The sequence below is a fragment of the Hypanus sabinus genome, chromosome 9, assembly GCF_030144855.1.
Source record: "Hypanus sabinus isolate sHypSab1 chromosome 9, sHypSab1.hap1, whole genome shotgun sequence".
NCBI lineage: Eukaryota > Metazoa > Chordata > Chondrichthyes > Myliobatiformes > Dasyatidae > Hypanus > Hypanus sabinus.
This window is the reverse complement of record NC_082714.1, coordinates 16766284-16790005: the sequence shown is the minus strand read 5'-3', so window position 1 is coordinate 16790005 and position 23722 is coordinate 16766284. Positions and strand designations below refer to the sequence as shown.

At 44.5% G+C, this 23722-nt stretch overlaps 2 protein-coding genes across 19 annotated transcripts in view; both read right to left on the bottom strand.

Moving 5' to 3' along the window:
- The window catches only part of LOC132399124 (putative protein MSS51 homolog, mitochondrial), an 81164-nt gene extending 64292 nt beyond the window's left edge, over positions 1-16872 (bottom strand). For 15 of the 17 annotated variants that reach the window (XR_009513878.1, XR_009513883.1, XR_009513876.1 and 12 more), the window contains exons 1-2: positions 5930-6251; positions 4125-4280 (exon numbers count right to left, since the gene is read on the bottom strand). Coding sequence is in view for 8 of the 17 variants with exons in the window: in XM_059979132.1 (XP_059835115.1) it covers positions 4125-4280; positions 5930-6174 (401 nt within the window). In the remaining 9 variants the exon portion in view is untranslated. The other 2 variants (XM_059979131.1, XM_059979130.1) reach the window with 2 other exon arrangements.
- Positions 16873-17782: 910 nt separating this feature from the next.
- LOC132399122 (general transcription factor 3C polypeptide 1-like) overlaps positions 17783-23722 on the bottom strand; it is an 83373-nt gene continuing 77433 nt past the window's right edge. For both annotated transcript variants that reach the window (XM_059979119.1, XM_059979120.1), the window contains exons 36-37: positions 23153-23345; positions 17783-21185 (exon numbers count right to left, since the gene is read on the bottom strand). In XM_059979119.1, coding sequence (XP_059835102.1) covers positions 20976-21185; positions 23153-23345 — 403 coding nt within the window. In that variant the 3' untranslated portion in view covers positions 17783-20975. The remainder of the gene's footprint in view (positions 21186-23152; positions 23346-23722) is intronic.

Genomic DNA, 23722 nt, shown 5'->3' with positions numbered 1-23722 from the left:
GTCCATCAAGTCTGCTCTGCTATTCCATCATGGGTGATTTATTATCCCTCTCAACCCTATACTTCTGCCTTTTCCCTGTAATCTTTGATGTTCTTACAAATCAAGGGCCTATCAACCTCTGCTTTAATACAATACACCCAGTGACATGGACTCCACAGCATCAATGGCAATAAATTCCACAGATTCATCACCCTCTGGCTTCAGAAATTCTTCCTCTTTTCTTTTAGTCTAAGGCTGCGTCCTCTCATCCTAGATCTCCCACTACAGGAAACATTCTCTCCCCATTCCGAATCTGGGCCTTTCAGCATTGGGCATGTTTTAATGAGATATCCCCTCATTCTTGTAAAACTCCAGTGAGTACAAGCCCAGAGACCTCAAATCCTCTTCGTATGTTGATGCTTTCATTCCTGGGATCAATCTCATGAATATCCCCTGGAGCCTCTCCAATGTCTACTCACCCCACCCTGCCCCCCAACAAATGTAGAATCACATGACGCTAGGATGCATTATCCAAATATGGATTGAAATATAGAAGTCAATGTACTCTAATATCATAGGCATTTTAGATTATAGGAAGAATGGTTATTCGATCTACCCACACACTCAGTTTTGTTCCAACTAGCTTTCATGTAAAGCTGTTGGACTCTGGTTCTCAATTAGCTATATATACCTTGGCAGGAAGCTAGTTGTCAAGAGGAACAAAAATCTTTTGTTCAGTATTTTACAGGCTGGTAAATACTAGGAAAAAGTTTATGATGCAAATTGGACCCTTTTGGGACTGTCTTTAGCAGAATAAAGCCAGTGTTACAAAGGCCAGTTTTGGGCACCAGTGCCTGAAAATGGTCCTGAATAAGAGTCTTGGCCCTAAATGTTGACAGTTTACTCCTCTCCATAGATGCTGCATGGCCTGGTGTGTGAGAGAGTGTGAGAGAGTGTGAGAGAGTGTGAGAGAGTGTGAGAGAGTGTGAGAGAGTGTGAGAGAGTGTGAGAGAGTGTGAGAGAGTGTGAGAGAGTGTGAGAGAGTGTGAGAGAGTGTGAGAGAGTGTGAGAGAGTGTGAGAGAGTGTGAGAGAGTGTGAGAGAGTGTGAGAGAGTGTGAGAGAGTGTGAGAGAGTGAGAGAGAGTGAGAGAGAGTGAGAGAGTGTGAGAGAGTGTGAGAGAGTGTGAGAGAGTGTGAGAGAGTGTGAGAGAGTGTGAGAGAGTGTGAGAGAGTGTGAGAGAGTGTGAGAGAGTGTGAGAGAGTGAGAGAGTGTGAGAGAGTGTGAGAGAGTGTGAGAGAGTGTGAGAGTGTGAGAGTGAGAGAGTGAGAGAGTGAGAGAGTGTGAGAGTGTGAGAGTGTGAGAGTGTGAGAGTGTGAGAGTGTGAGAGTGTGAGAGTGTGAGAGTGTGAGAGTGTGAGAGTGTGAGAGTGTGAGAGTGTGAGAGTGTGAGAGTGTGAGAGTGTGAGAGTGTGAGAGTGTGAGAGTGTGAGAGTGTGAGAGTGTGAGAGTGTGAGAGTGTGAGAGTGTGAGAGTGTGAGAGTGTGAGAGAGTGAGAGAGTGAGAGTGTGAGAGTGTGAGAGAGTGAGAGAGTGAGAGAGTGAGAGTGAGAGTGAGAGTGAGAGAGAGAGAGAGAGAGAGAGAGAGAGAGAGAATGAGAATTTCCAGCATCTGCAGATTCTCTTGTGTTTATCCAACTTTGATATCATTGTGGTGCAAGTCACTGAACTGAAATGTTGACCTGGAGCCTCCTCGAGTCACTGATTCACAGAGTGGCACAACATTACAACTACGAAGCGGAAAGACATTGCATGCAATTGATGCACCGGGAGGAAATCGGTTCAAGAGGAAGCTGTGTTGCAGAGTAGAAATGGCAGCTGTGAAAGGAGAGGCTGATCAACCAAAAGACCCGACCACTAACCACAGCCACCACTTACTGGTGTCCACACAGCACCAGAATATATGGATCCTGGATCAGCATCTACAGCCGCCTGAGGACCCACCAATAGACAACCCCTTAGGAGGACATCATACTCGAGGTGAGTGATCGCACCTACATGGATACAGTCTCATTGGCCCAACTCATCCAGACTGACTAAGTTGCCTTCCCTTTTCTATTCATGAACCAGTCCATATGTACTTCCCACCAACACTACCTCTGGTGGCTCATTCACATACCCCCTGTGCCTTCCTGGTTTAGAGTCACTCACCTTTAGAAAATGAGTGGCAGGGTGGAGAGACGTCTCTAGCAAAGGAGGGGAACAGCACTCCTTCCCTCCACTAGCCCGTAGGTCACCCTTGTGCAAGGTGTAGCACCTGCTTAGCTCCCCCATCACCCTGATCTGGGTCACATGAAGCGATGGGAGTGGGTGGTGGATGGTTACATGAGCAGCTCCTGACACCAGGCAGACAATCTCTGAAGAGTATTGATATTGGCCGGGGTCACCCATCTTGTAAAGAAGGCGGCACTATTTGCCAAGGACAATCATGGTCATGGAAAGACCGTGATCGTCTATGTCATACGACATGATACACAATGAACCAACGATCCTTTGGGAAAAGACCATCTACATTATGTATGGCCCTCATGATTTTATAAACCTCTTAGTCTCCTTCTTTTCTGTTACAATGAGGCCCAACTGAAGCTTGAGCACCTCACCTGGGTGCATTATCTGGACTCAACACAGAATTCTACAACTTCAGCTACCTTCATCTCCATCTACATCAATTGTCCATCTGTGACATTGTCTCAGCTTGTTTGTTGTTGTTTTCTTTCCCCGGGACAAAACCCTTGCAGAACAGTCGGGAGCAGCAATTGAACCTCGATTTTGCTATCAATGGCACTGTTGAGCGTTACGCTGCTGTACCACCTCAACTGTTGGGAATTTAATGGTCATGATGTTTCCTTGAGCTTCTTTAAAGTATCTTCCTTCAGCAGAGGAGGAGCGGAATCTCCTTAGAACACAGAAGGATACGCCACAAGAACAAGCCTTTGGGCCAACCATGTATGCACTGACCATTATTTTTATTGGTCGAGGGGCAGTTAGTGTTGAGGCAACAGGCAGGCTGCAGAAGAACATAAACAGATTAGGAAAATGGGCAAGAAAGTGGCAAATAAAACAATGTTGGAAAATGCACGGTCATGCACTTTGGTCGCAGAAATAAATGCAGACTATTTTCTAAACGGGGAGGAAATCCAAATATCTGAGATGCAAAGGAATCGGGAGCCATTGTGTAGAACAACCTAAAGGTTAACTTGCAGGTAGAGTCGGTGATGAGGAAGGCAAATGCAACGTTAGCATTCATTTCAAGAGGTCTGGAATACAAGAGCAGGGATGTGATGCCAAGGCTTTATAAGGCACTGGTAAGGCCTTGCCTTGGGTATTGTGAACAGTTTTGGGCTCATCATCTATGAAAAGATGTGCTGGCGTTGCAGAGGTTTCAGAGGAGGTTCACGAGGATGATTCTGAGAATGAAAGGGTTACCATACGAGGAACATTTGATGGCTCTGAGTCTGTACTCAATGGAATTTAGAAGGATGAAGGGGGATCTCATTGAAACCTTTTGAATGTTGAAAGGGCTAGACAGAGTAGATATGGAAAGCATATTTCCCATGGTGTGGGAGTTTAGGACAAGGCGGCCACAGCCTCAGGATAGAGGGGGTGTCCATTTAAAACTGAGATGCGGAGGAACTTCTTTAGCCAGATGGTGGTGAATTTGTGGGATCTGTTAGCACAGGTAGCTGTGGAGGCCAGATCGCTGGGTGTATTTAATTCAGAGATTGATAGGTTCTTGATTGGCCACAGCATCAAAAGTTACAGGGAGAAGGCCGGGGAATGGGGCTGAGGAGGGGAGAAAAGGATCAGCCCTGATTGAATGGATGGGCCAAATGGCATAATTCTGCTCTAATGTATTATGGTCTTAACCTTGCTTGATATTTCACTTATTCTAGTTACAATCAGTTTATTCACCACCCAATGTTCAAGGATACTGATTCACTCCCAAACCGTTGATTCTGTGTTCACTCCCAAACCTGAATGAAGCCAAGACTTGACCATTGAGAGTGAAGCTTGAGAGAGAATCCGTGGCTCACCAACCAGCTGAATTGCTCATTGGCTGTCACTTTTCCTTAGGCCATTGCCCCTTACCTTTTGCAGCGTCGGAGACCTTTTTGGTCCAGCAGCGCTTCCGGAAGCTTCTTGCACTCTGCACAGAATTTGAAGGTATCCTCCATCTTTTGAAACATCTCCTGGTAAGTACGGATACCGAAATCCGAGACAGATTTTCTTCCCTCCAAAGCAGCTCTGCACCAATGAAACAGCAAACATTGAAACAGCAGAAATTCCTCCCTGACTCGGAGCAACAAAACCCGAAAACTGGAGTCCGAGTCAGCCATTTAGCTCCATTGATTATGATTGGTGCAATCATTGGCTTAGCCTTGACCTTGACTCCTCTGTAGACCAATCAGCTTACTTAGAATACACTTGGAGTATCTGGGATGGAAATTCATTAACTCTCCAAGCTTGCCTTAAAAGGAGGGAGGAGGAGGAATTGCTCTGAGGGTGGTATGGTAGTGTAGCGATTAGCATAATACTTCCACAGTGCCAACTGAAAGATCAAGGTTCAATTCCCGCCATGGCTTATACGGATGTATATTCTTCCTATTGCACATGGGTTTCCTCTGGGTGCTCTGGTTTCCTCCCACATTCAAAGGACGTACAGTTAGCGATAGTGAATTATGAAAACATAGAAAACATACAGCACAATACAGGTCCTTCAGCCCACAAAGTTGTGCCGAACATGTCCCCACCTTAGAAATTACTAGGCTTACCCATAGCCCTCTATTTTTCTAAGCTCCATATACCTATCTAAAAGCCTCTTAAAAGACCCTATCATATCTGCCTCCACCACCGTTGCCGGCAGCCCATTCCACGCACTCACTACTCTGAGTAAAAAACTTACCCCTGACATCACCTCTGTACCTACTCCCCAGCACCTTAAACCTGTGCCCTCTCGTGTTAGCCATTTCAGCCCTGGGAAAAAGCCTCTGACTATCCACACAGTCAATGCCTCTCATCATCTTGTACACCTCTATCAGGTCACCTCTCATCCTCCTTCGCTCCAAGGAGAAAAGGCTGAGTTCACTCAACTTATCCTCGGAAGACATGCTCCCTAATCCAGGCAACAGCCTTGAAAATCTCCTCTGCACCCTTTCTATGGCTTCCACATCCTTCCTGTAGTGAGGCGAACAGAACAGAGCACAGTACTCCAAGTGGGGTCTGACCAGGGTCCTATATAGCTGCAACATTACCTCTTGGCTCCTAAATTCAGTCCTACGATTGATGAAGGCCAATACACCACAGAATCAACTTGTTATGGGTATTCTATGTTGGTGCCAGAAGCATGGTGAAACTTGCCAATTTGATTTGATGCAAACGATGCATTTCTCTGTCTGCTTCAAAGTAAATGCGACAAATATGACTAACCTCTTTAACCTAGTTCTGGAGACCTTTAGCAGGGTAACATCCACGCACCAACCCAAGTACCAATTCACTACATGGACACAACTGGCCCACCAATATTCTTCAGGATACCAAGCCTGCCACTCTAACCATTTCTAGAGTACATAGTGTACATATAAAAACAAATATCAAGCAGGTTAAGGGAAGGTAAACCTATCAACAACACCCCTTCCTAAAAGAAATTTCCAATTTTAAGTTCCATGCAAGAGATGCAGTTACCTGTAACCTTCACAACACGCTGGAGGAACTCAGCAGGTCGGGCAACATCCTTGGAAACGAGCAGTCAACGTTTCGGGCCGAGACCCTTCGTCAGGTCATGGCCTGAAACATTGACTGCTCACTCCCATGGATGCTGCATAACCTGCTCAGTTCCTCCAGCATGTTGTGCATGTTGCTTTGACCCCAGCATCTGCAGCGTACTTTGTGTTTACCTGTAATCTTTATAGTCTTGCATATTTAACTTCTGAAGGATAACCTTCGAGAGTCCTGGAACATTGGAATCCATGGCAGCAAAGCCAAGTGTATCTGTGTAGACATCGCCAGCACAGGAGGCACCTGCTTTCTGGCTGGAGCTAGGTGGCTCTATGACTTGGTGTGACATGGTGTTATCCTCCTCAGTAACCCTGTGAAAAGCAATCGGTTCAAAGCAAAGGACATTTATTATCAAAGAACGCATAAATTAAACACCCTGACATTTGTCTGCTTATAGGCAGCCACAAAGCAAGAAACTCAAATAACCCAATTAAAAATAGACCAAAAACCACTGGAGGGGGAGAGGGAGGGGGAGGGGGAGGGGGAGGAGGAGGGGGAGGGGGAGGGGGAGGGGGAGGGGGAGGGGGAGGGGGAGGGGGAGGGGGAGGGGGAGGGGGAGGGGGAGGGGGAGGGGGAGGGGGAGGGGGAGGGGGAGGGGGAGGGGGAGGGGGAGGGGGAGGGGGAGGGGGAGGGGGAGGGGGAGGGGGAGGGGGAGGGGGAGGGGGAGGGGGAGAGGGAGAGGGAGAGGGAGAGGGAGAGGGAGAGGGAGAGGGAGAGGGAGAGGGAGAGGGAGAGGGAGAGGGAGAGGGAGAGGGAGAGGGAGAGGGAGAGGGAGAGGGAGAGGGAGAGGGAGAGGGAGAGGGAGAGGGAGAGGGAGAGAGAGAGAGAGAGAGAGAGAGAGAGAGAGAGAGAGAGATATCACATCGTGCAAACAATAGAAGCTAGCCAACAGCATCCTGAACCAGACCAAGTTCCAGATCCACTTCTGGAGCAACCAGAGTAGGCCCAAGCCAAGCCTCAGTCCCCAGTTTTTACATCAGCAGGGCAGGAACACACAACAGCCGGCTCAGTTCACAGCCTCGGCACCGTAGGGAAAAGAATGAACATTCGCAGGAGAGTGAGCGAGCTAAGTTAAGATATTAACTGCTAAAGATACTTCTCTGGAGCAAGTTATCTGGAACAAATCTTGATAGAGGTGTATAAGACAATAAGGGACTTAGGTAGAGTTCTCCTGGTAAAGGTCATCCTACAGTGCAGTTGGGTAGAGTGTTCCAGGACTTAATTCATCAATATATTGGTATTGGTTTAATATTGCCATGTGTACCAAGAAGCAGTGAAGAGCTTGTCTTGCAATTCTTCATACAGATCGAACTATTACATAGTGCATTGAGATAGTACAAGGTAAAACAATAACAGATTGCAGTGTAACAGCTACCGAGGGAGTGCAGTGCAGGTGAACAATAAAATGCAATATCATAACAATGATACCAAGAGTCCATCTGATCAATTGAAGAGGTCTGGTCAAGAATCTGGTAACAGTGGGATGGAAGCTGTCCTTGAGCCTGGTGGTACCTGCTTTCAGGCTTTGCCCATTGTGGGATGGGAGAAGGGGCCAGGACTGGCCGCCTCAGGTCTTCCAGACTCAGACTCTCAGACTCAGAATCAAGCTTATCATCACTGGCATATGTCATGACATTTGTGGTTTTTCAGCAGCAGTACAGTGCAATAGATAAAATATACTCTACATTTCAATAAGAAGTACAGTAGATTCCAGTTAATTTGGGACACATCGGAACCAGTACATTTTGGCCCAATTAAGCACTTAGCTGAAGTTTCATGGAAATAGTTAAAAAGCTATATGAAAAAACAAACTACCATTTAACTGAGTAACAAATTATGTGTTTAGATGAAATACAGAACTAATTAGAACATCACCAGTGCTACTACTGTACTAAAAAACTGTGTTTTAGTTCTTAATAGTTATCGACAGAGCAATTCATGTAACGTACGCTGCCGTGTTCTTTTGATTGACTGTAAATGAACAAGATCTGCACAGACACCTAGTGCAGATAATGGACTGCCTTTATACAATGCTTTTGATGACTGCACCTTCTAAATCTTCATTCTCATTGTAACATTCAAGATGATTGTTGATACCTTCAAATCCTTCATAGTTCCCACCTTGTTGAAGCAGTGACATAATTTCATTTTCACTCCCAGCTGTTTCTGTCATCTCCAATCCTGTGTGCTCGAAACCACAATGAGCAAAACTATTCTGAATAATCTTACTGTTTATTTCTCGCCAACTATCAGTGGCAAACATCACTGCTTTTGAACATAAGCACGTGCAAATGATGCTGTTTAAAAACAGGCCGCTCTAAGTACATTGTAATGTCTAACGGCCACATTATACCTGCGACTGATGCTAGTTAGAAACTGTTTGGGAACAGTCCCCTGTCCCAATTAAGTGGCATAGTGCCCCAAATAAATGAAGAGAATCCTGGATATTTTTTCTCAATTAGTTTTTGTTCCTTCAAGATTTGTCCCAGATAAACGCCTACCAAGATTAACTGATGACCCAATTAACCATAATCCACTGCATATATAGAAATAATTAGATACGTGGGGTGATTGATAAGTTTGTGGCCTAAGGTAGAAGGAGTCAATATTAGAAAAGTCCCCTCCTACATTTACACACTTAGTCCAGCGGTCGTGGAGCATACGGATCTTGGACCTACAGAAAATGTTCACAGATGGGTGATAGATAAGTTCATGGTCCAAGGTAGAAGGAGATGAGTTGTACAGCTCTCGTTACAAGCAGGGGGACAGTGCTAGACAGAACACACCTGGCACACCTTTAAGAAAAAAAGCCGAACTAAACAAGCTAATTAATTAGGTGCTGCTCAGGGTGATTTAAGTTACCCAGAAACTGCTGATCTCCTGGGATTTTTACGCACAACAGACTCTGAAGTTTACAAAGAATTGTGCCCAAAACAAAAAAAAAAATCCAGCGAGTGACTGTTCTATGAGCGAAAACATCTTGTTAAATCCACATGCTGGATGTTTTTTTAAGGGGTGATTGATATGTTCGTGGCCTAAGTTAGAAGGAGATATTAACTTCAAACCTTCTGCATAATCACTCAAAGAGTTGACCTGCATGTGCCTGTAATGAGAGCTGTATAACTCATCTCCTTCTACCTCAGGCCATGAACTTATCAATCACCCCTCTGAGAAAAGAGCACAAGTAGTGAGGTAATGTCCATGGGTTCATTGTCCGTTTAGAAATCTGATGGCGTGGGCAAGATTTTGTTCCTAAATTGTTCAATGTGTGTCCTCAGGCTCCTGTACCTCCTCTCTGATGGTGGTAATGAGAGGAGGGCATGCCTCAATGACAAATGTCACCTTTTTTGAGGCATTGCCTTTTGAAGATGTCTTTGACGGTGGGGAGCCATTGAAGACTGTCATGATAGAGCTGCCTGAGTTCACAACTCCCTGCAGCTTTTGCCAATCCGGTGCAGTGGCCCTTCCATACCAGACGGTGGTGCAGCCAGTTAGAATGCTCTCCATGGTACATCTGTAGAAATTTGCTAGAGTCTTTGGTGACATACCAAATCTCCTCACACCAAAACTCACAGATGTCGGGCCTCCAATGTCCAGTTCTTGGCCCAGACTCACAGACTCAACCTTCAGGCCTCTATGGTGAGCTCTGGACTACCAATAAAAGTTCTAGGTTGAGACAGTCACTGATTATTGCACAACATTCAACTGCATTTAACAACACGAGGACAGTCATTGTGGAAGCAGCTGACAATGGCAGGAGCTAGGAGATACCCTGAGTAATACCTGCAGTGATCTTGGGGTAGAGACAATTGATCTCTGATAACCAGAAGTGTCATCTTTGGATGGCCTTTTTCTGTGCTGTGAGGGACATGAGCACAAAGCACCTTCTGCTCATAGGGCATGTCGCTTCATTATGAGCACAGACAATGCACTCACTGCATCGCAACTCCCACCTGTTCTGCCACCTCAAAAGTCCTTGTAAAGAATAGATGTTCTCTGCAAGTCCATAAGATATAGGAGCAGAATTAGACCATTTGGCCTATCAATTCTGCTCTGCCATTTCATCCTGGCTGATCCAATTTTCCTCTCAGCCCCGATCTCCTGCCTTCTCTTTGTATCCCTTCATGCCCTGACCAATCAAGATTCTATCAACCTCTGCCTTAAATATACAGTATGTTCTCAAGGGCACTCATCTCAAGATATATTTATTCCATGTGAAAGGACAGACGGTATGGCACTTCATCCAAAGGACAATGGAATGTCATCTTCTAGCTCAGGAATGGGAGTTCAGGCATACCTGTGAATTGGAGGAGAGTTGCCTGCGGAGTTCATATCAGTGGTTCTTAACATGTTCATCCAGACCTTGTCTCAGCTTAAACACCAGAGGTTCTGCTTTTGCTGGAAGCACTGAGCAATACACACAAAATGCTGGAGGAACTCAGTAGGTCTATGGAATGGCATCTATGGAAAGGAATAAAGAGTTGATACTTTGGACCGGGACCCTTTTTCAGGTTTGTGAAAAGAAGGGAGAGGAAGCCAGAATAACATGGTGAAAGGAAGAAGTAGTAAAGGTAGAAAAGGTGTCCTTCCTTCTTCTTCTCCCATGATCCACTCTCTTCTCCTATCAGATTCCCTCTTCTTCAGCTCTTTACCTCTTCCACCTATCACGTGCCAGCTTCTCACGTCATCTCCCTTCCTTCACCTGGCCTCACCTATCAACTTCATGCTTGTACTCCTTCCACCTTTTTATTCTTGCTTCTTCTCCCTTCCTTTCACGACTGTGATGAAGGGTCTCAGCCCAAACCATCGACTGTTTATTCCTTTCCATAAATGCTGCCTGCCTACGAAACGACCACAACCTTGTCACAGTTTGGAGGCTTGAGTGCCTCAATAACCCCGAGAGCCATTTTGGCTGGAGTCGGGACTTTACGCTTTGGCTCTTGGTAGGGTCACCCATGCCAAACAGGTCAAAGGGTGGAGGCCAGACTAACAGTGGTCCACTGGTCCTCCAGTTTCAGCTCAGGGCTAACAACCCTGACTGGTAAAACAAAATTGCCATGGAAACAGCAATGAAGGCCAAAGAGTCAACTGTACTTTTTCCCACAGATGCTGCCTGGCCTGCTGAGTTCCTGCTGTATATTGCATGAAGGTTCCTTCTACATCTGTGTGTGATGGTATTCCCGAGATTCCATCTGGGACGTGCATGACTGACGGTAGTGAAAACTGAGAGGAAGCTAAGGAAGCCCTGAACACCACCAGAGATGGAGGACCTTCACTGCTGCCCGAAATGCCAGCAGTGTAACGTGCAGTAAGTAAGTAATAGATGGTGCCTGACCTGTTGACTTCCTCCAGCATTTTGTGTCAGTTACTCATGGAAAGTTTTGCTTGTCAATTTGATTAAATCCATTGTTGCCACATTTCCAGATCACGATGGCAAATTCTTTCCCAACTCAGTAATACCTGGCACAAGTTCCGTCTATCTGAAAATGTAGTAGGGGTGTTCAGACGCTGAATCTTGGCAACTAAGAGTGAACAGGTGATCACAGTTATCAGACAAGAGACTATTGCTAACCAGCCACCACCTCTGCCCCCTCCCATTGCTCTAAATCTTCCCACACTGTGGCTTATGCTGCTTTCTGTATGATATTCATTTTCACAACATTCATGTTGAGCAGAAGGCTTAAGCCATCAGTGTTTCAAAAGAGAAAGAAATAGAAATTGGAGCACACTGTGTTCTTTTTTCTTGATTGATATCTTAATACCCAACTTTGTGATCTGTGACCTCATGTCTAATCTTCACCAGAAATACACCAGCCATAACAGGCAGGGCATTTTAACACGCGTTGGGCAGGGTGCAATGAGAAAGTGAGACAGAGATACACAGCTGGGTGGCAGGTGAGCTGGTGGGAGTCACTTCGGGGGTAGGGGGAGACCAAGCCGTAGGCAGGGAAGTCTCACTCAGAGGAAAGGGGAGACTCATTCAGGAGGCGGGGATGACTTACCTGGGTGGGGGGGGGGGGTAGGTGAGTGGGGAGACACACAGCTTTGGAAGTGAGACTCACTCAAGAGCACTCAGGGGGAGTTGGGGAGGGGGAAAGCATACAGAAATAGTGCTGAGGCTCACTCAGAATAACAGGATAACAGTGAGGACCAAGTCATCAGACTAACTCCTGGCCCTGAGATCTTGTGGAACTGTGCAGGTGGTTTTCTGTGTTTCAGGGCTGAAGCCACACAGTCATGGAGTTACTGGACACAGAAGCACATCCTTCAGGCCCCAGTCTCTATGCCAACCATCAGATGACCATCCATATTAACCTCATTCCAGATTACTTGGTTGATTATCTTTCACACCGGAAGACCCACGCCACCAGGTTCAAGAACAGCTACTTCCTACAACTATCAGGTGTTACATGACCCTAATCCCACCTCAGCAATGTAACATAATGGGCCACCTCTTGCACTTCTGTGGACTGGTGTCTGTGTCCTTTTTGCACCAATATCATGTACTGCACAGTTATTTTTGAGAAGTAATGAGAAGAAGGCATATTCTGGATGGTGTGGGTCCTTCCAGATGGATAAGGAGCCACCTTTTGATGTTGATCTTGATGGTGGAGAGGGTTATGCCCATGACAGAGTTGGCTCAACAATGCAGTACAATCCTCTGCAGCTTTTTCCAATCCTGTGTGTTTGTGTCTCCATACCAGATAGTAATGCAACCAGTCAGATTGCTCTCCACAGTATGTCTGTAGAAATTCGCTAGAGTCTTTGGTGACATACACAATCTCTTCAAACTCCCAATGAAGTGTACTCTCTGGCGTGGCAACACGATTGCATCAGTATGTTGGGCCCAGGATTGGTCTTTTGAGATGTTGACAACCAGGAACTTAAAGCCGCTTTCCTTTTCCACTGCTGACCGCCTCAATGAGGACTCCCAATCCCCCCAACAAGCACCTGTGATACAGCTACAAACAAGGTTTTCACCGTACTATGACAATAAACTGGACTTGATTTGATCTATTAAGAATTCGAATGCTTGGTATCAACACCACTACCAATGTTTATGTTACCTGCATCTTACCAACTATGCCTCCTACCTCCATAACCAATTTGTTAAATGTGTGTAACGATCAATAAGGATCCCAGCATGAATCCTAGCGGCACACGGCGAGTAACAGTTTTTCAAACATAAATATAACCTTTCCCCATCCTGTAGTTGGCACCTGACAAGCAAAAATAAACTTTATTCTATATAAAAAGTATACGGAAAAATAAGCTGTACAAGGGCTTTCATTTGTAGGCAATATATTAAGCGGTCTTGACATACATTTTTAAAACCAATAGTATCATAGGGTGATTACAATATTTAAGGGACTTCCCTACCCATCTCAGCCCATCACTATCCAGTAATAGAAGAAACTAGTCTGTGGTCCTTCCCCAATGAGTCCTTGTGGTGGCTGCATCAAAATTCCAGGTGTCCCTCAAAAAGTACCCCTTCCAAAAAGTACAAAAAGTGTGCCAGTCGCCAGCTTTCCTCTATGAAAGGGGTTCCCAACCTGGTGTCCACTGACCCTTTGGTTAATCATAAGGGTACGTGGCATTGGAAAGGTTGGGAACCCCTGCTCTACAAGTATCTCCATGTGCTAGGAGACCAACAAGCTTCAGGTGGATGAATGGGTGTTTTTCACCAAGTTGATGGCCTTTCAGCAGCACCTGATGTCCATCTTGCTGAGAGTCGCTGGGAACAGTTCAGAAATCAGTCCTCTGGATGAACTGTGACCAGGACCCTTACATCTTTCTCCACACTCACTGGCATTTGGCACAGGTAATTGCCTGATGGAACATTGTTCAACGTAGTGCAGACCCTTTGGCCCATAATGTTATGCCAACCCTTTAACCCACTCCTAGATCAACATAAGCTCCCTCAGTGCCCTCTATTTTTCTTTGATCCATGCACTCATCTAAGAATCTCTTAAATGTCCCTAAATGTATCTGCCCCTGTCACTACCCCTGGCAGGGCGTGATGTATGGTGGAAACACGGCTTCCCTGACAGAAGATCACTTGTCATTCAATGGAACAATTTATGCTCAATTCATTCCATTAGAGTTTTGATGCTTTTCATTAAAGACTGTCAACACAATCTCTTGAAATGGTTCAGTACTCCCACAGTGTTCAGTCAGTGAGGGAGCTTCACCTTGTAATAGCTTTCCTCATGTGAACTCCCTCAGAATGACTCAACAGATACAGCATGGAGGAGGCTATATCAGCTCTACGAGGGAGTATCCAGCATCACCCTCTCTCCTCATAGTCCTGCAAATACTTTCCTTTCCCATACTTACCCAGCCCCCTTCTAAATGGCAATACGTTCCAGTGTCTGACCCACTCACTGTGAGAAAACATTTTCTTCCCTCAGGTCTGATTCCTTTTGTTCCCATCCTGCACCCTTGGGTTTGTGACCCTTCTGCCAATTAGTCACATTTTTGTTTTTAAAAAAAGACTTTATTTACTGCAAGGTTAATTGCTCTCTCTCCCTGAGTTGCAATTACATACACTCAGTGGCCACAATGCAAATATCCAATCAGCCAATCACGTGGCAGCAACTCAATGTATCAAAGCATGCAGGCATGGTCAAGGGATTCAGCTGTTGTTCAGGCCAAATATCAGAATGGGGAAGAAATGTGATCTAATTGCCATTGACCATGGAATGGTTGTTGGTGTCAGATGGGGTGATTTGAGTATCTCAGAAACTGCTGATCTCCTGGGATTTTCACACACAGCACCCTCTAGCGTTTACAAGGAATGGTGCAGAAAAAACACTTCCAGTGAGCAGCAGTTCTGTGGGAGAAAATGCATTTATAATGAGGGAAGTCAGAGCAGAATGGCAGACTAGTTCAAGCTGACAGGAAGGCTGGGGTAACTCAAATAACCACGTGTAACAACAGTGGTGCGTGCAAGAGTATCTCTACGTGCAACAAATGTGGAACCCTTAAGTAAAACTTTAGGGCAACAGCAGAAGACCATTAACGTACACTCAGTGGCCACTTTATTAGGTACAGGAGGTACCCAATAAACTGACCACTGAGTTTATTCCTGATTAAGGAACATCTTTTTTTCTCTTTGCAAGACAGCATTTAACTTCAGTTTACTTTGTCTGATCCGGATTAAATACATTTGCTGATGTTGAAAATCTGAAACTATGCACTGTAAATGTTGGACACATTTTCTGGATAAGTCCGTTTATAAATAAAGCTCTTAAGTCATTTGTCTGACCATTTTATTCCCCAATAGTTTGAACCTCGTGCGAAATAAAGACAAGCACAACGTACCTAAAGCTTAATACCGCTTCCAGTATTAAGAGACATTATTTTTAATTACTGAAAGCTCTTTAGCGAGGGAACGTACTGCAAATCGATGATGGATTATCAGTAGAAAACACGAAGTTTTAACACTCACGATTCGCTCTGCCCACCTCCTCGACTTCTGTAGGTCCAGCGCTGAATGGCAACTCCAGATGTGGTTCTGGCCGGATTCCTTAAATGCTCAGTCCAAAAATACATCGGGGCTCAGCACCGCTTAGGTCTCCCACGTGTGTCAGGACGGGAGGCCACTCGCTCCCCGGACAGTCTAGCCCTTGGTGAAACGAGCCACCTCTGCAAAGCCGCGGCCCCTGTCTAGTGCTTACTGAAGATTAAGTTCTGCTCTGTATTCACCACGACCGCGGGACTTGTTCCCATGTCCCGTGATCATGGTCTCAAAACTTAAATAAAAACTAACAGACGTAGAACATCGGACAGTACAGCACAGAGACAAGCCCTTCGGCCCACAATGGCATGCCGGACAAATTAAATTAGTAACCAAATGGCCAACTAAACGAATCCCTTCTTCCTACCATATCTTCCCATTCACGTGCCTATCTGAACATCTCTGAAAAATCCCTAACGTTTCTGTCTCTATCTCCACCCCAGACATCGCAATCCAGGCATCCTCCACTCCCCGTGTGTTAACAAAAACTTGCCCGTCACATCTCCTTTGAAATTACCCCCTCTCACCTTAAACGCATGTCCGAGATGGTACGGTGAACATATATCTACGTTAATTAACTTACCTGCAATGCTTCATGAAGTTATCTGGTGAATGCTTAAGTAATTTATGTACAAATCGAATGTGTTGTCTGGTATGGAGATGTGGGGCGTGGGGCGGGGGCTACTGCACAAGATCGTAGTAATTTGCAGAAACTTGTAAAATTAGTCGGCTCCATCATGGGTACCAGCTTCCGCAGTATCCAAGACATCTTGAAGGTGCGGTGCCTTAGGAAGGCGGCGTCCATCATTAAAGATCGCCACCACCCAGGACTTGTCCTCTGCATATAGTTACCACCAGGTAGGAGGTACAGAAGCCTGAAGGCACGCACACAGTGATTCAGGAACAGCTTCTTCCTCTCTGCCATCTGATTACTAAACGGACATTGAACCCATAAACACTACTTCATTACTTTTTCTATTTTTGTTTTTTGCATTACTTATTTTAACTTAACTATTTAATAGACATATGTATCTCAAGTTTTTCTCTATATTTATTTTATCACCTATTTGATTGTACTGCTGCGGTAAAGTAAACAAATTTCACTACATATGCCAGTGATCTTAACCTGATTCTGATATCAGCCATCGATTTGCACACAAGTCAATGAAACTTTCACGCTCAGACCTGGTTTTAATGGTCTCAGAACTGCTCATGTTTTTTTACAGATGCACCAACCTGTCTTGAACCGTTGGCAGCTGTCGGGATGTTGCAAGGTCGCTTACGGCCAATTGAAGGATCAACTTGCAGATGGGGAGTTTGTGAGGTAAGATGTCTCTTTCCACCGCTACGTCGGGGCATCTTGCTTATCTTATTATGGCAAACTGGCATTGGTTTATTATTGTCACGTGTACAGTTAAAAAAAACTGCGCCACCCAGACGGATCATCCCATGCAAAGGAAGACGCTCTTGCAGAATATTGTCAAACACGAGAAAATCTGCAGAAGCTGGAAATCCAAAGCAACACACGCACAAAATGCCGGAAGAGCTCAGCAGGTCAGGCAGCATCTACAGAAAAAGAGTCGACTTTTCGGTACTCTTTTCCGTGGATGCTGCCTGGCCTGCTGAGTTCCTCCAACATTTTGTGTGTGATGTAGCTACAGAGAAATTGAAGCGCGGGTGGACAGTGTCTTTGAGAGATCGAGAGTTCACCTTTAATTTATAAGAGGTCTTTTCTTCAAGTGTGCGACAACAGTAGGATCGAAGCTGGCCTGGAGTCTGATGGCTTGTAATTTAAATCTTTTGTATCTTCTGCCTGACGGGAGGGTGTGGAAGAAGGAATGATCAGGGTGGGAGGGTTTCTTGAATACGTCGACTGCTTTCCCGAGGCCACGGCAAGTGTAGATGGAGTTGGAGGCGGCAAGTTTTGCAAGTGTCTGGACAACCCCTATAATCCGCTCTCTGGCACCATAACAACCACCTCGTCAGCAGGACCACGGAGCTGATCATTGGCTTGAGGAGGAGGAAATCAGACGTCCATGAGCCAGTCATCACCGGAGGATCAGAGATGGAGAGGTTTAGCAACTTCAAATTTCTCAGTGTTTTATTTTCTGAGGTTGATAAGTACAACTACGAAGAAAACACAGCTGCACCTCTATTTCTTTAGGAGTTTGTGGAGATTTGGCATGACATCTAAAACTTTGACAAACTTCTATAGACGTGTAGTGGGAAGTGTATTGACTGGCGGCATCGCAGCCTGGTATGGAAACAATACCCTTGAACAGAAAATCCTACAAGTGGTAGTAGGTATGGAGCAGTGCACCACAGGTATTTGGTGGATTCCAGTCAATAGGGACACAGCAGGACCAATATATTTTGGCGCAATTAAGCGGCAGTCCCAACCAGCCGGAGGGTCATGGAAATAGTTAAAATATATAAAACGGACAAACTACTGTTGAAATGGGTAACAATTTATGTATTTAAATGAAATACAGAACAAATTAGAACACTACCAATACTTTTACAGTGCAATAAAATTGTATTAGCTCATTAATAATTATTGACCGAGGAATTCCTCTGTTTTGTACTTTCGGCTGACTGTAAATGAAAAAAATCGGTGTAGACACCTAGTACAGACAGTGGACTGACTTAAGACAATTCCTTCAATGACTGCGTCCCTCCAAATCTCCATTTCCAGTGTAACATTCAAGATGAATGACGATACCTACATAATTCCTAACTTGAAGTGAATCCGGTTCATTTTCAGTCCCGGCCGTTTCTGGCATCTCTAAGCACGAATGCTTGAAGCCGCGTTGAGCAAAACAGTACCGAATTGTTTTACTGCCAACTATCAGAGACAAAAATCACTGCTTTTTGAACACAAATTCATGGAACTGACGCTGTTTAAAAAATGATCGCTCCAAGCACGGTGTCCTACGCGATTGACGCAAGTGATAATCTGTTCGGAACCAGTGTCCTGTCTCAATTAAGCGGCATAGAGCCCCAAATAAACCAAAGGACTCCGGGCAGTTTTTTTTTTCGATTTAGTTTTTGTTACTTGACAAACAGTTGTCCCAATTAACCGGAATCCCTTCTATTTTCTTTAGACGCAGTAACAACAGATTGCATATTCCAGTGATCAGAAGCTGTGCAGATATTTCAATAGGCTTTTATTTCTCCAGTTCATCACGGTCGCAATCCAAAGTGAGATTAGGAATTGGCAGTATGAAAGCAGAAGACTGACACATTTGTAGATCAAATCTGTGAAGGAGCTGGTCATTCTGCGCCAGTGCTCTGGGAAGGAGTCAGTGCAGAGCAATCATCGACTGCACCCCACTTCCTTGTGATCTTTCCTTTGAGGACAGATCCACCAATGAGGGCATCTTCAAAAAGCTGCTGCCTCAAGAAGGCACCATCCATCATGAAGGACCTTTAGGTCAAAGACAAATCCCCCTCTCATGACTACCAGAGAAGAGGTATAGGAGCCTGAAGTTGCACACAAAATGTTTTAGAAACAGCTTTTCCGCCTGGGCTGTCAGATTTCCAAATAGTCCACGACACCACCTCACTATTTTGCCCTTTGCTGCACTATTCATTTATATTTTTATGTATTTTGATTGCAGTTTATGGTATTTTTAGGTATTGCACTGTGGCGGCTGTTTATCATGTCCGAGGATGACAGGAAATTTGTGCCAGAGGGCATTTAAAAGTGGAAAAGCTGTGGCACTGGGGCAGTTCCACTCTGAATCTCAGAAGTCCAGGTCCAGTGGTATGAACAAAAGTTACAGACTGAGGCTTGCTAAGCAACAAATTGCATATGCCAGTGATAATAAACCTGACTCTGATTCCAATAGTTAATCTGGTTCCATTTCAAAGGCAATCACAGGAAGTGCACCCACTGCACAGTGAGTCTACAGGCAAAGCTTGTAGGGTAGTAGCTAGTGATTGAAGTACTTTTACTTGTGGCATGCGAGAGAGACACAATGGAAATGTTAGGAAGCCCATGGGCTTCACAGTTTGTCTTTGCTTCAATACTAAATCTACCGGTGTAAAATCCATGAACAAATGTCAGCATGGCTTAAGCCTAACAATCCAGGAAAGGGCCACTGGACGTTAACCCGTAAGTCTCCTTGCCTATGCTTAGTGAGGCACATCAATCAGACCTCTCTAAAATTGCTAGTCTCCAGCTCTGGAAGTCTCATTCACCCTGCAATACTTACCCACTGGAAAGAGTGCAGAAATGTTTGTTTTAATGAACTGTGCAGAATTCTTAGGCACGCATATGTAGCTAGGGTGCCTAAGACGTTTATGTATTTTATGTATTGCCCTGTACTGCCGCAAAAAAAAAACAAATTTCATGACATATGTGAGTGATGATAAATCTGATTCCGATATGGGTCTCTATTGTTGACTGAGAGTGAGAAGGGGGCAGGGAGAGGGGAAATCCTGGTTGGGAAAAGGGGAAGGGAGAAGGGAGGGAGCAGGAAGCAATAACCTAATTGTTTGGAAGCAAATGACCTTGTCTGGTATCTCAGGGCTGGGTGTGTCTGCACCCGTGCCACCCATCCCCACGCCCGGCATTCTGTCCCACACCCCTCCCACAGCACTCCAACTCCACCCTCGCTATTCCCAACATCCGTTGCTCCTGCCAGATTTACAAACTCGTTCTCTCCTCCACTCAAGAGTAATGTGCAAAATTCTTAGGCACATATATATGGCTAGGTACCCAAGACCTTTGCAGAGTACTGTAAATCCTCACCTCTGGTACTTAAAACCCTCTCATGACTATTTCCTCTGTGTAATCTCTCCTTGTGCTTTCACTCTACATTCTTGTAATTCTGACTGCGTGTAATCCTCTTCTTCACAGTGCTGTCACACATGCCAAAGGCAATAAAACTCACTTCTTCCTGAAATCACTATTCCTTCAAGCCACTTCAGAGTCATAGAGCACTACAGTGCAAAAACAGACCCTTAGGTCTATCTGGGCCATGCCAAATTGTTATTCTGTCCAGTCCCATTGACCCTTACCGGGACCACTGCCAGTCATACCCTTCCTAATCACATACCTCTCCACATCTCCTAAATGTTGAAATCAAACCGACATCCATCACTTCTGCTGACAGTGTAAACCACACTTGCAACATCCTCTCAGGTTCCTCTTAAAAATTTCACCTTTAACCTATGAACTCTAGTTCTAGTCTTACACAACCTTAGTAGGGAAAAAGCCAGCTTGTATTTACCTTGGCTATACCCCTCATAATTTTGTATACCTCTATCAAATCTTCCCTCATCCTCGTATGGTGCAGGAAATAAAGTCTGAACCTATTCATCTATTCCCAATAGTTGAGGTCCTCAAGTCCTAGCAACGTTATATCTTAAAAAACATTCATGTCTTAAAAAAGGATCTGACAAACTAAAATTCATGTTCTGTAATCAATGCCACAGAATTAAAACGAAGGTGCATTGCAATCTAATACAAAGTCTGTGAGTTTTAGTAAAATGATTTATTCCTCATTTTCTAGTAACCCTTGGTTATTTCCCTTTAACCTGATCTTCAAACTGGTATATAAATAGTTACGGTGGCTCCCGGGACAGTCACAGCTCCTGTGGAAGCCTTCTTTATGTGAAGACAAAAGTAAACTGTGATATTACTGTATCCACTTGTTCCAGTTTGATTCGTGTGGAAAGACTTTGCTGAGTTTGATGACACAGTCTATGGTCGGTTCATAAAAAACAGTGCAGCTTTCAGACAACTTGTGCCCCTGCATCTCATGAACAGTTGTTGGAGCAGAGAACAAGGACACGGGTTTGGTTTTGGTCAAGTAACGTTTTTGGATGCAGCCAATGCTTTCCAGACCCTGGGAACGAGAGAGAAATTCCAGGTCAGTAAAGTCCATTCTCTCAACATGTAGAAACCTTCATTACAATACTGAACGTGTTTCAACTAACATTTCAATACCACGATAAAACAAATTATTGAAAACTTGTAGTGATGCTCTCAACATTTGTAATAAGAGGTGCTATTTCTTGAGCAGAAATCTTGTCTGTGATTAATTAAATAACTGATAAGATTATGGTATGTAACGGTTGGCGCAATGCTTAACACCACCAGCTACAGGAATAGGGTTCAATTCCCAATACTGTCTGCAAGGAGATTGTACGTACTCCCCGCCACCGCGTGGGTTTCCTCGGGGTGTTCTGGTTTCCTCCCACATTCCAAAGACGTATGGTTAGGGTTAGTGAGTTGTGGACATGCTATGTTGATGCCAGAAGCGTGGCAACACTTGTGAGCTGCCCTGCACAATCCTCACTGATTTGATTTGACAGAAATAACGCATTTCACTGCATGTTTCTATCCATCTGTGACAAATAAAGCCAATCTTTAAGCAACAGTAAACCAAGCTGAACAAGTTAACACCCCAAACCTCCTTTCATTCCTCCCTCAAAAAAACATCCACATTTGCAACACAATACAGAGTGGGCTCTATGCTTTCTCTAAATGTCCATCTATAGAACAAAGGCAATAAAATGATACATTGAACTGCTGCCTAGGAAATTTAATTTAGTGTTAAAGAACAACAATGACAATGGGCATCATTTTCCAAACAACTTTTTAACCTAGTGAATACTTAAAATGCCACTAAGCCTTTGTTCTCATGAGCGGCAAAAATAATACATCTGGTTTTGCAAAAATTGTGGGATGCAGCTTTTGGTCATCACATGGGTTTACTCAACAATTGTGAACCAAATTAATTAGTGAATGCAGTAGTACACTGTCCAACTTCCTCCCATGGTCCAAATCAGCCTTATGGACGTGATGTTAAACGAGGTCTTATTCTTTCAGGTGGGAGTAAATACTTAACCCCCATGACTGCCGTGTTCTGCAAATGACTTCAGTTCAGCAGTACGTCATTAGCTGTGAAGTGGTTCCCAGTGTTGCCAGCTTATAAATGGCACTGTGCAAGTATAATATGCATGCTTGTATTATGACCTGCTGAGTTCCTTCGGCATTGCTCAAGACTTCTAGCACCTGCAGAATCTTGTATTCACATTGCTACAGATATAATGGACGTGAGCACCTTTCATGGAAGGACCGTGTTATTTGGTCATGTTAAAATCATGGAACTTGCCCACAAAAAAACCTGAAACTACCCAGATAAAGAGAGTATAACAATTATTGCGAAAACACTGTCTCCTGTTTAATTGATGTTGCTTGTAACAAAATAAAAGCAGCTGAAAGCTCATTCTGGCAAATTTGGTCTTACCTTCCAAAAAAAAAATATGAATAAAACTTAATTAACCTCCTGATCTGAAACATTGACCACTTTTCCCCTCTACAAATGTTGTCTGACCTGCTGAGTTCCTCCAGCCAATTAACCATTCACAGCTCAGAAATGGCCTGATCACTGGGAATTACATTCTCTATAAATATTCATTACCTATCAGGAGTGTAATCCCAATGGTTAGTTAAAGTCTGTCCCGAGCCTTACAGGCTCATCACGCTGGTGCTCATGCTGGTTTCCGTGGCGTGAAGTGACTGAGAGTACGAGACTCATCTGCCCCCCCCCCCCCGGATAGGACGCCAGTCTATTGCGAGGTTAACCCCCATCGTTTTGCCAGCACCCATTTTCAGCTGGGTGGACTGGAGCAATGTGTGGTTAAATGCCTTGCTCAAGGACACAACACGCTGCCTTGGCTGGGGCTCAAACTCACAAACTTCAGATTGCTAGTCCAGCACCTTAACCACTTGGCCATGTGCCACAATCCCAACGGAATTCACATTATAAACCATTTCCATCTACCAATATATATTAAAAAAACTCACCCGTAGTAATTCCCTCACAACTACAGGCTGCAGTACAGCACTGTAGTAGCTTAATAGTTTCTGTTCTGTGATCCCAGGTTTTGCCATTATATGGTACAGGACAGCTTCTATCATTCCTTTACACACAGGTTTATTCAGGCTCCCATCAACAATCCTCCAGGGATGGCAGAAAAAACTAATCTGCTCGTATTCACTGTAAGATTTAACAAGACATTTAGTTATTTCATGAGAATGAAATCTTTTAAAATATAGATTCTCCTTTGCCATTTTATTTTGCTAATGAATAACTACGAATACTTTACAATGGCAATCAACTCATATCATCTCATCCCGCCTAGAGCATCCAATACTCAGCTGGCTGTTGGGAAGTTGTCTTGGGTATGACTGTGGAACTGTACTGTCATGGCCAAGATAAGGGAATCCTGTGATTATACTTTTTCCTGGGAAAGAAGCAGTGACTGACGAGATTGGTGGGAAGGTGCTGATGTGCTGGGCTTGGGGACCTATGAAGGCCTCTATTCAATATATTCTCTATTCAAACTTCCTGAAATAGTGCATTTTCCATTCATG